The 14,234-nt window shown below is 34.0% G+C and overlaps 1 protein-coding gene across 8 annotated transcripts in view; it reads left to right on the top strand.

The window, feature by feature from the left end:
* The window catches only part of LOC121418714 (signal-induced proliferation-associated 1-like protein 1), a 93,763-nt gene that overhangs the window by 31,541 nt on the left and 47,988 nt on the right, over positions 1-14,234 (top strand). For 7 of the 8 annotated variants that reach the window (XM_041612782.1, XM_041612778.1, XM_041612777.1 and 4 more), the window contains exons 6-16: positions 600-788; positions 1,308-1,383; positions 2,045-2,143; positions 2,458-2,558; positions 5,324-5,481; positions 6,183-6,289; positions 6,644-6,870; positions 7,542-7,583; positions 11,218-11,363; positions 11,938-12,052; positions 13,620-13,757. In XM_041612782.1, the coding sequence (XP_041468716.1) occupies positions 600-788; positions 1,308-1,383; positions 2,045-2,143; positions 2,458-2,558; positions 5,324-5,481; positions 6,183-6,289; positions 6,644-6,870; positions 7,542-7,583; positions 11,218-11,363; positions 11,938-12,052; positions 13,620-13,757 (1,398 nt within the window). The remainder of the gene's footprint in view (positions 1-599; positions 789-1,307; positions 1,384-2,044; positions 2,144-2,457; positions 2,559-5,323; positions 5,482-6,182; positions 6,290-6,643; positions 6,871-7,541; positions 7,584-11,217; positions 11,364-11,937; positions 12,053-13,619; positions 13,758-14,234) is intronic. The other variant, XM_041612779.1, reaches the window with a different exon arrangement.

Below are 14,234 nucleotides of genomic sequence, written 5' to 3' on the forward strand. Positions count from 1 at the left end.
GATGTGGCGCAATGGTATTAAAGGATTAACTAAATTAGGAAAGGCAGCTGGGGAGGCTGCAGAGAAAAGTGAGCAAACTTAGCAAACCATGTTAAATTTTTAAGTTTTGATTTTTTTTGTATATTTATTTCCAGAGCACAAATTGTAATATTTCAGACATTTTGTTTACATCTATAAATCTGCTACTTAGTTGATCATTGTTTGTGTGTAATTATTTATCAGTTAGATATGATTATTTGGCCTGACCATGGCTACCTTTAATGTCCTGATCCAAATAATTTATAGAATTTTATATTGATGTTGAAAATTGAATATTTATCCAGACATTCTGTATAGTGTTAGCATCATATTTATTGCATTGGAACTTTGATTTTTGTTACTTAGCCATCAGCTTGAATGAGCATAACCCCCCTCCCCCATGATCTAGAATGGCACTATGTGGATATTACAATACTTAGCTAACATATAATTTCTAAGTGTATAACATAACATAAGAGTTTACTGGTGTCTAGACATACTTGTATATTTCTAATAGATTTACCCTATTAATGTTGATCTAAACTCTATATTTTCTGTTGTATTTTGTATTAACTGTGCAGCTTACAACATTACGAGGCTCAGTCATGGAGGACTCCATCCCTTCCACCACGAAACACAATACTAATCGAGGCATTCCATTGCGTGATGTACTGGAATATATTGCACCTGACCTACCTCTTGCTTGCTTACGCCTTGCCCCAGACTCACCTAAGGTCAGAGATCAGCTTCTCAAGATTGATGAACAAGGGGTTAGTACACAGAGGAATTTCATTGATTGATTGAATTATTATTTGATGGATTGATTATTTTAACTATGTGTGTATTGTTAGTTACTTAGCTATTCAATTGTTTATCCATTGTGATTTTAATTTACATTGTATGTATGTATTTCTTATGCATTGTTTATTTGTTAATATATTTTTCAATCTTTATTTTTATATGTAATCCATTTGTTTATTCAAATTTTCTATTCAGTCACTTTTTTGGTCATTGATTCATTTATTCTTCAATCATTTGTTTGATTTTTTCAAATTCATGAATAAAGCAGTTATTTATTTGTTAGTTCAACCACTTGATTTATTGTTACTTTGTACTTTTGTTCATTCACTCAATAAAATTTGATTGCTTTATTTGAAAACTATTCTATTTCTCTTTTCAGTCAACACACACTTCTGATTTTGTTTTTGAAACCTTGATGGGGGCACTGTTTCATAATTGATTGCAATTAAATCTCACTTTCTGTCATGATTTTTTTTTCTTAAATCCAGGTCACAGATCATTACAAAGTTGGCATCATGTACTGCAAAGCTGGACAAAGCACAGAGGAAGAGATGTATAACAACGGTAATCCCCGTCTCCTTTAATGACTCATTTGGTTCTGACTGCCATCGTTACATAATTTTGATAACCAGTGTTTCCTCAGTTTGTAAATATGTCATTTGACACATTAATGCATGAGGTTTTTCTTGTGTTTGAAATGAGGCAAAAATGGCCAATTAACCTTTATATTTATGAAAGCAATAACAAATGTTTATTATTCAATCATCGAAAATAAAAAGAAGCTTTTTATGTAAAATCTTGACTTATTCTTGCCTTACTTAAGAATTACATGTAGTGATTCAGCATGACCAACTACTTGTATAACAAGCTCTTTTACAACGAAAGGTTAATGTATAAATTATTTGTATTGTTTTCCCTTTATATTTTAAATAATGGTCATTTATATATATAAAAAAATGTTTCATCTTGGTTAAGACCCCATGAAGTACATATGGATGAGTCTTGAGCTTGTGCTTTCCAAACTGGTTGTGACTTTTGGGCTTGAATATTTTCCTGAAATTCAACTTGGAATCAATAATTTGTTTTCTGGTATTGATATTATATCATTACTGAATCTTATCAGGTTACATTTTGGTGGTTAGTGAATTATGTTACTTTTTCAGCAATGTTTTTTTCATGTTAATGCACTTGTTTTTATGTTGCTTCACTTCCTGACATTTTACAGAGCATGCAAGTCCAGCATTTGATGAGTTCTTAGAGTGCATCGGGGAGAAGATTCGACTCAAAGACTTTGAAAAGTACAGGGCACAGCTGGATAATAAGAGTGAGTTCACACAATATTTTATGATCAATGTGTTTGGATCCCTTGTGAACAACACCGTTGAAGGTATTCTGTAGTGGATAATTACAGATATATTCCAGCTGTGATAAATATCACAGAATGAATACTAACAGAGTGAATGATAATACTGATGAATAATTTTACTTTTACAGTATCATACTGATGAATAATTTTTTGTTAGGTTTATTTTAAAAAAATGTAAGTGTACATATTATTTCTTGATTGTTTTGGTGCTGATAATGTGTCTGTTGAAGAAAATGATGTTATCGTGTTTTTATTCCTCTGATATTTTGCAGCGGATTCAACAGGCACACACTCACTATACGCCATGTATCAAAGCAAGGAGCTCATGTTCCATGTTTCTACTATGCTTCCGTTTACAAACAACAGACAACAGGTTAGTCTTGTTATTCAGACTCTTTGATATAATCCTCTCTCTGGTATTAGACAAAACCCTACGAGGCATTATTAATTGAGGGACCAGTTGCAAAAAGAGTTGCAATCAAACACAACTCATGAAATCAAAGCAAATGATCTTCCAAAGAGTTTTGACAGATTCAAATCTGACTAAACCAAGTTGTATCGCAGTCATCTAAAATTGATTGAAAACAACCATTTTTCTATCCGTCCATGCAGATATAGAAATTATATTTTCAATAGCCCTTATTTTCTTTTTCAATGTGCAATATGTATTGTAAACTTTAAAAAAAATGACCTTGAAATCCAGAAAACAAAATAAATACAAATAAGGAAGTAAAATGAAATAAAAAAGTAATTCAGATTAATGTAATCATGTGATAAACCTATCTAACCACTTTTGTGAACAGTTGCTATATTGGTTTGTAATTAGTGAAACCGCATAGAACAAAAGCAATCGCCATCATCTGTGACAGAAATATTAATGAAGTAGTTTTTTGATGGTCTGCCAAAAATGTATAAAGCTCCATTATAAACAAAAGGACGATTGTGTGATTTCCTTGTTCTGTAAAGTCATATACAGTGCAGCCCAGAAAAGAGGAAAGCCATTTTCATAGATGGATATGAAAATCATGAAATATAATTCAAGTTCAGATTTGATGTTAGTATTTTGAATAAAATCTCTTTGATTCGAGGCCTAGTGGTTACTGAACCATTCAATCATGGTTGAACTGAGATTTTGTCAAAAACATTTTGCTCACAATACACAGTCAGAGATTGAGCGAAAGTAACATAAACAATATTGATTAAATACTAAATGAGCCATGTCAAGTCATCATATTTGACCAGTTATTCTACAATTGATTTGACCCCCCCCCCAAAAAAAAATGTATAATAAAAATCTTCTTGTTAATATAATAATAATAATAATAGAACAGCTTTTGTATAGCGCATTACACCTTACAAAGGTCTCAATGCGCTTTAGAAGAAAAAGAAAGATGAGGGGTAAGCTGCTGGTAATGCTTTGTTAATATACATGTATGTGCGACCCTTTCATATGATATTAGGCATCATAATAATATATCAACCAACTTCATATTGATTTAAAAGAATATGAATCTAAGATGCTGGATAAAATTGCTGAGAGACTTTTTTTTTCTTGGACACACTGTATAAAGGAATAGTTTAGTCATATGATAGCAGTTCATCTGAAAGTCAAGGATTGTAATATAATAGGAATATTAAATGACCAGGAAAAGAAAAGTTTATTCACCTTTGATTATGCATATGTGAATAATTGGTTCTTGATGAAATGTAATATTAGTCTGCCACAATGTGAGCATGATGATGGAAATTCATATAGTCTCTCTTCAAGTAGTTTCACGTTTTGCTCATTTTTTCATTATTTCCCTCTCTTCGCAGATCTCATGATCATTGTAAAATATCCAATAATACGAAAAATCAATACTTACAAAGAAATTATTATACAATTAATAAGTGAAATAAAATTTACACAGCAACAAATAAAAGTGCATTGGTAGTCATGCTCTGTTCAAACTAGAAATCTGTCTCATGATGAACTGCGATTTATACTGAGACTAATCACCTATCGAAAAAGAATGCTTTTGCTTTTGTCTTTAAAATACTTGGTCACTTTATAAAATTATATACATGTATGTACATGATTGAAATAAAAATAATCTGCTTGGCATCTAGAAAATACAAGAATCATTATTGGTATAACAGATTGCCATAGATATGAACAAATCATAATCAAAAGATTTTATAAGAAAACGGAGCCTAGCCCCGAGCCACAGAGAACTGAAAGCACCTCCTTGGTTAGGGGTATGCTCTTTGACCTACCTAACTTCTAGCGGCTTCAGGGCTTCTTTTATTGTTTTTCTTGTATACATGTTTAGTTTTACCTTTTCATTTAATTCAGTGGTCTCACTTTTGTAAAGAAGGCATGAGATATTTGAAAAACATATAGATAAATATAAGGATCACAGTAAGGATTACAATGACTGAGCAGTTTTATTCTGCGGTAACATTGTGACTATTTCATGCCAACATTATGTAATGAGTCATAGACATATTAATGATTAAGCCAACATAATGTCTCAGGGACTCAAGGCCACTGCATGTCTGTTGCCAAGAATACCACCATACCTCTTTCAAGATTTTTATCTTTAATGTTGGAATTTGTCATGTAGAAATGGGTTGAAGACTTGCATAATCACACCTTTTCAAATTTTCAATCTGATTTTTCATTTATTCTTTTAAGAAAAGTTGAAATAGTTTCCATACTACATTTGAAGTTGCAAGTTTTGTATTGCTTGTTTGGTAGAATTTCAAAAAATTTGATGGTTCTTAAGGAGAAATTCACCCTGACATTATGAAGTTTTAATAAAAGAAATTATTAGAAGCATGCTAATGAAGGTTTGGTGAACAGCTATCAAAGAATAACAAGTATGCATTTTTAATTTTGTGACATCACATGCAAGCATTTTCTATAGAAGTGTGCATGAAATAATGGATTTGATAGTATGTTGAATATAGAAGTAAAATCAATCTCATTCCCTTTTTTAAGCGGAAGTCACTTCAAGGAATTTATCTCACATGACACATCCAGGAACTGCTCACATGTAATATCACAAATTGAATATCCATAAATCTATCAAAATATTGAGTTTTAGACTGCTGGATGTTAATGTGCACAAACGTATATTCTCATTTCTTGAATAGCTGCTTAGGAAGAGGCACATCGGCAATGACATAGTGACCATCGTGTTCCAGGAGCCAGGGGCTCTTCCGTTCACACCAAAGAATGTACGCTCACAATTCCAGCACGTTTTCATCATTGTACGAGTCCACGAACCAAACACAGAGAATGTCCACTACTCGTAAGTGTATCTCAAGTGCACCATACAGCTGCTATCGTTGTCTCAATGATGGCATGTTGTATAGTCATTTCATCATTTTATTAATTAATGCCCATTTGGTCCTCTCCCTCATGTCACATCTGAATAAAATTTCTTTGATTTTGATTGACTGAGAGGCACCGTTACTATGGTAACTTGGATAAAACTTACTTTGTCAGATAAAACATCCAAAAAGTTCTTTCAGAAAACGCTCCATAGTTTACCATGTAATCTGTTCACTATTTTTGCTCATGGTACGAGTATAGATATTTCCCACCAGATTCTGGGGTAGGATATGACCGGTCCTCAAGTCCTGGTTGTTACAAGAAAGTCAACTTTTATGTACTCTTAAAAGTGCAGTGTAATTTAATCTAATTTTAACTTTATTATTAATGTTATGATAATCAAGCAATGATTTCAAACAAGTGTTATTAGACTGTCTGAGAATAAGGCTCACTTGGAATATTGTGATGTCTACCTGCCTTATTTATTTATCCTTCTTTAAAAAAAACCCAACAGATTTCTTGTGTCTCCCATTTGATTTGATGTGATTTGAAGTAATAAATCCTGCCCGATAGTCTCTTACATTGAATGATAAGTATGTACTGAAAAAAGATAGAATACACACAAAGTTGACCTTTTGTTTTAAATTATAATTTTTGTACTTACTACTTTTCTTTCAGGATTGCTGTGAGCAGATCTAAAGAAGTCCCATCTTTTGGCCCTCCCTTGCCAGCAAATGCCACTTTCCAGAAATCAAAAGTTTTTGCAGATTTTCTTCTTGCCAAAAGTAAGTCCCACTTGGTATGCAAATACCAAGTGTATTATGAGGTAATAATTTTAAGGCCTCAATGGTTCTTCAGGTTGTTGTATATTCCAAATTCTTGAAATCATCATCTACTAAATATCTCTTGGTGTAAATGACATTTTGGCTTGAATGCAATAGATGAAATTCTTGTAATTGTATAAATGCCAATTCAGGTAATCAGTTTGATTCAACTCAGTTCATTTTAACTCAATGAAATAAACCATGCAAAAATATTTTGATATTATTTTTGCAAATTTGCAAAACATCGCTATACTTTCACTGACTGGTTTATTCATTTCTAACTTTAAAAGCTATTTCTTTTCATTTCTGATTCAGTCATCAATGCTGAAAACGCTGTGCACAAGGCAGACAAGTTCATTGCCATGGCAACGCGTACCCGCAAGGAATACCTCAAGGATCTAGCCGCTTCCTACGTGACCTCGACGGCCATCGAGACTGGAGGAGGGGGCAAGTTCAAACTGTTTGACAAGAAGAAGGAGAAGACTTGCCCCAGACCTGCCCCAGACTTCAAGGCAAAAGGAGCTTTGGTTTGGGATGTTCAGGTATGTAGATCCTTGACAATGCCTTACTCTTTCTTGAATCATGATGTTTGATTTTGAATGCAAGAACAAATTTGGTAAACTATCTCAAAACTGGTTCTATGCACGGGATAAAAGTTTCATAACACAAAATAATTGAATGGCAGTTATGAATGTTATAACACCAGAATTTTGTCTTCAGTTTGCCATACAACTGTGCTGTGGGAATGAATGGCTGCCCGAGAGTATTTTGTTTCAGGATCTGGATCGGATTTATATTCTTTCTTATATAAATGGCTTTTTGTCGAAACTTACTTTATATCAAGGCTGAATTCTTAACAGTAATATCAGTGAAACATAGCTTTTTATATTTCTTCTGTAATATCAATGATAAGTGATGAATATTAGTCTTTTGTACCTTTTGTTAAAGTCATTTTGTATTGGGACATACATTGGCTGTTTGTAGCATTTCAATATATATTACATATTAGGGTACTTTAGTAGATAGGAAAAAAATCTATTAAAATGTAATCTTTGCTGCCCCCCCCCCCCCCCGAGAAAACTAATGACATAATTATATTATAAGCCTTGTGATTATTTTTCTATAAAAACTTTTTATTAATGTGGTTAACGTGAAGTAAAAAACTCTTCAAATGTCAAAATTTCATCATTTCTTGCCTGAATTATGAACGCAGGTTTTCATGTGGTCACCTATTGGCAAAGGCGTTAATTCGAAGGTGAACAAATTTGCACCAACTTTGAAAGAAAAAAAAAAATGCATCTAAAACATTTGTTATGTTTGTTTTGAGTTGGATATTTTATTTGGATGGTTGTTTGTATTTTTGTTTATATATTTTTTAATGGCAAATTTCATTTCATAGTGCTTGCTGCCTCATCATATCAAGCATGGATTGATTTGTTGTTATTTTCTCTTGGTTCTTATTTAGAGTTATTTCCTTGACCTTTGACCTCTCTTTTAACATTCCTGGATCATTTATTTGGAAAAACAAAATTGTTGCATGCAGTTTTGTAATTTTACTCACCAAAGACATTAGATGGTAGTGTGTAATCACTTGACATTTCAGTAATTTGTTTTGTGCACAAATATAGTTGGATTTCATATTAGCTGTGTTTTTTTTAATAGTAAACTTGTTTATTCCTAGTTTTGTCTTAAAAGAGGCTTGCTATATATTCTTTGTTTTGTTTCTGTATTGGGTTGTTCTATTCATTTCCATACAAATACATTGGCCCGAATTCACAAAGGTGGTTTTAAAAACCCACGGTTGAGTCCACGGTTTATGCAGATTTCCTGTACAAATTACGCTTAATTTAGCGCGTATCGGGCGCGTGTATAAAACATGTCCAGTGCTGATGCGCGCATTTGTCACAGTGCACCAAATTTACGCCTGTTACCATGGTTAGATACGCTATTTTATTCAGGAGTCCACTGTTTGAAGAGTAGACTCATGAATAAAAACAATAGGCTATAGACTCTGTGTTTTGAAGGGGAAGGGAGAGAGTTAAATAGCACAAATTCAATGTAGCTATGGAATCATATGATTTAACGTCTGATGTAAACACTCTTTATTTCAAATATCTATTGTCTCTGACAAGTATTAGGTTTCCTTTTGTTTGCCTGCCTGGATGAAGAAATCACTTTCAGAATATCTTCACCAGTTGCAGATTATGCTGTAGATATATCACCAGAGAATGTTCTCTGTTATGAGCCATTCCCCATTTGTCCTTCATAAATCAAAATGTACACAATAGTCTTGTCTCATCCTCTACTTTCTATTTAAATATGAAGTCATAAAATTCACTCAAAGCCAGGATTCAAGATTTTTATTATAATCCCCTTTTTACTGAGCATTTCAATAGGCCTTGCTTTGCAATCACGCCTCATGCCTGTGTGAAAATCATACACCGAACCCATTTTCTCTTCCTGAAATTTTTCCTTTAATAAATCACATACTTTTATCAGTGAAAGCTAATCTAAATCAACAACCTATGTATAGTTTCAAAGACTTGTATTGAACTTTTCACACATTAAAAATTTATATCTCCACATTCATTTTGGCCTGTTCATTTTTTTTATGTTGAGAGCCATAAACACTTTTCCTTTTGGTAGGATCATTATTCAATGAAACGAAAGATGAATAATAAGAAAGAAATACTTGCACAACTGAGTAGAAAACTTGTAGTTTTAAGCTCTGCACAATATCCATTGGTTTTTATGATGTATGGATGTCACTTTGCATCAAGAAAATGGACACAGTGGCTCATCTAATCTTTGATCCATTTACTCTGGTTTCACTTCTCATATCCAGTGTTCCTTCATTCAAGCTGCAACTCACTGTACACACGTAGCAATTTGGATATAATTTTTTGAATTCAAACCGTATATAATTATTTGCTGTTTGGCTGAAAAGGGCAAAGGTACCAGTTGCTTATACCTGTATGTATGTGCAAATATGCCAATAGATTATTTCTTGTCTTGTGAATTTGTATAAATCTTCAATATTGCAAAAAAGTGGGCAATATTTGCCAGCTAAGAAACAGTTCCCTTTGGCGAATTGTGAATTTTAATGGAAATTATATCCTCATGAAATAAAAAATGAAGTTAAACTTTTCAGTGATTGGAACATGATTTGTGTGTGTGCATTCATGCTCACTATTTAGTCACATACATACATCTAGAGGGGGCTGCTATATTATAATAAAATGCACATCATTCACACCCATAAAAATAAAATGAAATAAATCAATAATGAAAATATCATGGCAGGGGGATGTCCATCGCTCTGTATGACCCAATAAAGATCTGTGGTAGTCATCATTTTGTACTCCCCCGAGCAGGGAGATTGGGCTGGCTTGTGAATCCATTGGTGCCATATGGTGCGTTGCAAGAACCTTACGTCCAATTTCATATCTATCGAGAGCTAGTCCCAAATCAAAGAATTCAGTCAGTTGATCTGCATTCAGTTGCTACTCAACTTTCTTGCTACATCTCGTTATGCTTGATGTGCAATTGAACGTAAATTTCCCGCAATAGCCCAATAAGACATGTATATCACCACTCAGAGACAACATTCCAGTGTATTAAACTTTTGCATACTGGAATCAGATGGTTTCTGAACTTCCTGTACGAAACACATGTAAATTACAAAATTCAGAGGTCAATAAGTCAAGTTTCATATGAAGCTAATGTCATTCATCTTTGGATACTCTGTTATTCAGTGCACACAGTAAGGTTGAAAGTAGAGAGTATGAAGCATTTGTACCAATTTTAGACAATGCTAACTTACATACCTGTGCATGATTACAAACATCAAATGCGGCCATCATCGATGACCAGCTTCAAACTGCAAAAACTTATATCTGCTTTACAGCTTGACAAAATTATGATTGACAGATCTCAGCTTTATTCGTGTTTGTACATACATATATTGCTTCTTGCGGCAATAGCTAAGTCAGTTGTAACTACCTTAGATTGATTTCATATTACCTAAAGAACTGAAAATGTGCATATATGCTGTCCAGACGGGTTGGCGTTTGCTTTTATACATATTGTAATTTTCACAATGTGATATTTGTTATGTTGTTCTAAATCTGAGACATAGTGGTCAATCACTCTTTAAGAAAGGTCCATGGTCTCAACTTAGTAGACACTTGTTTGCCAGTCCCCCCCCCCCCCCCCGATAGATGCTTTGGTCTCACTCTTGTATAAACTTTTTTTTGGTGTTATGCTCCTTTTTTTTATGATCATACTTTTCGAGAAAAATGAAATGATTGTTTGCTGTAACAAAGGTTGGCAGGGTTCATTATGTTCACCTGGATTGTGGCAAACAAACTTTGTTTTTCTTGGCCTTATTTTGTCCACACCAATTTCATCACCCTTTACCCTTTCCTGTTACCCTTCCCCATGTCTCTTGTTGCTTGAATATAGTTATCAATTTGAGATGTTATGTTTCGTTTTAGAATATAGTATAATTGTCCTTTATTGATAATTTCAGTTGTCCATGCCCTTTTTAAGTGCATGTTTGTATCCTACAAATTTCCTATTGATAATTGTCTTTTTCTAGTTTTGATCAGTGATTTAATTTTATTCCTCATTAATACAAAAGACAGGAATCTGTATCCCATTAGCTGCACTTTGTTAAAAAAAAAGAAAAAAAAATGCTTTCAAATTTGTTGAATTGGTATTTTACACATTAAAAGCTTAAAATGATATTGTTAATCAAAGTTGTCTCTATTTTAAATTTGATACATACATGTGGAATGTGTTTTGAGAAATGCAGTTAAAAAAATCTATTTGTTGTCATTATTGATGGAAAAAATGTGTTTATGATATTGATCTATTTCTTATTCTAGGCCGAAGACTTCAGTTTATCAGATCCAGTGGATTGTTTACTAGCTGTCTCCATGGATATGATGGTTCTGACAAACTACCATACGAGAGAGGTTCTTTTCTCTATTCCATGTGTGTCTGTTATTGGCTGGACTCCGTATCCACATGGGTAAGAATGAGGAGGAGGATAGTGGTGGTAGTGGTATCCGGGATGATGATGAGGATGATGATGAGGAGGATGATTATGATGATGATGATGATGATTATGATTGTGATGATGATGATTATAATGATGATGATGAGGATGATGAGGATGATGATGGTGTGGTGATGATGAGGATAATGATGGTGTGGTGTTGATGATAATGATGAGGATGATGATTATAAGGATGATGACTATGATGATGATGACAATGACGACGATGATGATTGTGATGATGTTGATGATGATGAGGAGGAGGAGGAGGATGAGGTGCTTTCAAATAGCTAGTAGAAAATAGCAAAAGTTAGGAGAGAATGTGCAAATAGGTAGAAGAAAATGAAAGTAGAAAATGAACAAATTCTGGAATGAGACTCTAATGGTGTCATTTTGTTACAATCTTCATTCTAGGAAAAAAAAACAATGATCATAGGTATAGCTTTGCTTTTGAAATGATTCCAACTACATATTTCTACATGAGACAATGAACACTCACAAACACACCACTGATTCCTTGTTACAATTATCTCTTTTAATATTCTAGATTGAAGCTGTACTTCAACGAAGGTAACTGTGTTAGAGTACGCATTCCTGATCAAGATCTTGATGAGGTACCTGAGATTGTCAAGAGATTTGAAGCAGTATCCAACGGTACTAGGGTAAGTATGCTGTGACCTTGACATATTTTGTTTCGCCTGTATGTTCTGTTACATACCATGATGGTTTGTCTTAAAGGGGTATTAAAGCAATGCAGGATTTACACATCTGGGGTGTGTTTCACAAAGCGTTAAGTAGGACTTAGAGTCGCATTTATGTCAAAACGGACAAATAAGGATCTCATATACCACAAGAACTGGTCACCAGTCATGAGAACAGTTGCTTATAACATGCGAACAGCTATAGAAACATAACTGGAAACTGAGATTTAAGTCATTACCCTTATCTAAGGCATATCTAAGGCATACAGCTCGTCCAAAAAAATGTCCCTCTGATATGCGGCTTAATAACTTCCAAAAATAAAAATTATTATCAATGAAATGTATGGATATAGGAAGCCCATCTCATGTTCTAACTTCTATAAAAATTTCATTGGTCTCACTTCAGTGGTTTTGAATACACAGCCTATTATGTAACAGTGGTGCTTTTCAACCCATTCCAAGTTTATATGCATGCAACACTGCTTTGTGTTCTGCACTTTCTTGCATATCAACCCCCTTTGACCATTCTGACCAAGGAGATATCACCTCTATCTCCTTGTTCTGACCAAGGAATTCCCTGATCTGACCAGGAAAATCTCCATGATCTAACTGGGCTCATGAAATCACAACCTTGAGCATGTTCAGAAGGGCAAAATCAGTATTTGACAGTTCATTTCATGTTTGATAAACTGGAGATGCACAATGATTGAGACAACGGGTCATGTCTGTTTCATGCATAATTCCAACAATACTGCATTTTTGTTTTCATTACTTTTTTTAGTTAATTAGCTACTGAGGTCAAGTTCAATAATCCAGTGTAACTTTTTAAAAGAAAAAAGTCAAAATTTTCTTTGGTATAGTTCCTTTTCGCAAAGGGTGATTAATTTGTTGATTCCCCCTTTTTCAGCTTATTTTACTCATCCATCATTCATATTTTCTTTCAAGTTGGTGCATCATCAAACAAACTTAATTGTTTATGTTTCTTGTCCTTCTGAACATGCTCAAGTTTATGATTTGATGAGCCTAGATATGATTAGGGAATAATCCCTGCTCAGATCATGGATGTAAGAATGGGGGTTAACATGCCATAGACAATGAAGAAATGCATCAATGCTGCAAACTTGGAATGAGCTAAAATGCACCATTGTTACGTAACTTAGTGTGTATTCAAAACCGCTGAAGCGCGACCAATGAAATTTTCATAAAAGTTAGAACATGAAATGAACTTTCTACTCATGAACATTTATTTGAGAATCCTACCACATTTTAGACTTAATTCAGTCCTATGTCAGAGGGACATTTTTTTTGGGACGCGCTGTATATAACGTTGAATGCATTATAATAGTTCCCAAATCTTCTCTTCGCTCTGCTTGTACTCTATTAATTTGTCTATTAATATACTTTTGCCTGAATTCTTTTGCAATATAACTTCATCTTAAGCAATAGATTCTAGTCATTAAAGAAAATAAAAGTAGATTATTGTGACATGTGTTCAGTCATTTCATTGTTATATGTTCTTTTGTTACAGACCAAAGAGATCACCTTGAGACGTAACGGCCTTGGTCAGCTAGGCTTCCATGTACACTACCAGGGTATAGTAGTTGAGGTAGATCCATATGGGTTTGCATGGCAGGCTGGACTTAGGAAAGGAGCAAGGCTTGTTGAGGTAAGAGCCAAGGGCCAACCTGTTGAATTTACTTCAACAATCTTATGCATACATTGACAAAATATAAATGAAACAATGCACTCTGTGTTGAAGGAATACATGGTTTAGGATTAGAGCATGTTTGTGGTCAGTACAATTGAATAGGCACTTTTGTTCATGCATTGTGTCTACCAGAATTGACAGAAGTAACTTGCTCTGAAGGTGATGGGCTGGTAGTGGGGAAACACTTCATTAAAAAATGTTGAAGAATTGTGAAATGGTATAAATTCTGACAGGCATGTCTGAAGAAGGGCTTTTTCGTGTGAGGGGGGGGGGGACTTTGAAATCGAGTGAACCGTCGAAGAAGACATAGAAGAAGCCAGTGGAGGATGGGAAGGGGGGGGGTTGGGAAGGGGAAAGAGGATGCACTGAATTGTGCAAAGTGGAGGGAAGGGATACGGTTGATTGTCGCAAGTGTGAGGTTAAATTTGATCACCC

Source organism: Lytechinus variegatus, chromosome 7 (assembly GCF_018143015.1).
Source record: "Lytechinus variegatus isolate NC3 chromosome 7, Lvar_3.0, whole genome shotgun sequence".
NCBI lineage: Eukaryota > Metazoa > Echinodermata > Echinoidea > Temnopleuroida > Toxopneustidae > Lytechinus > Lytechinus variegatus.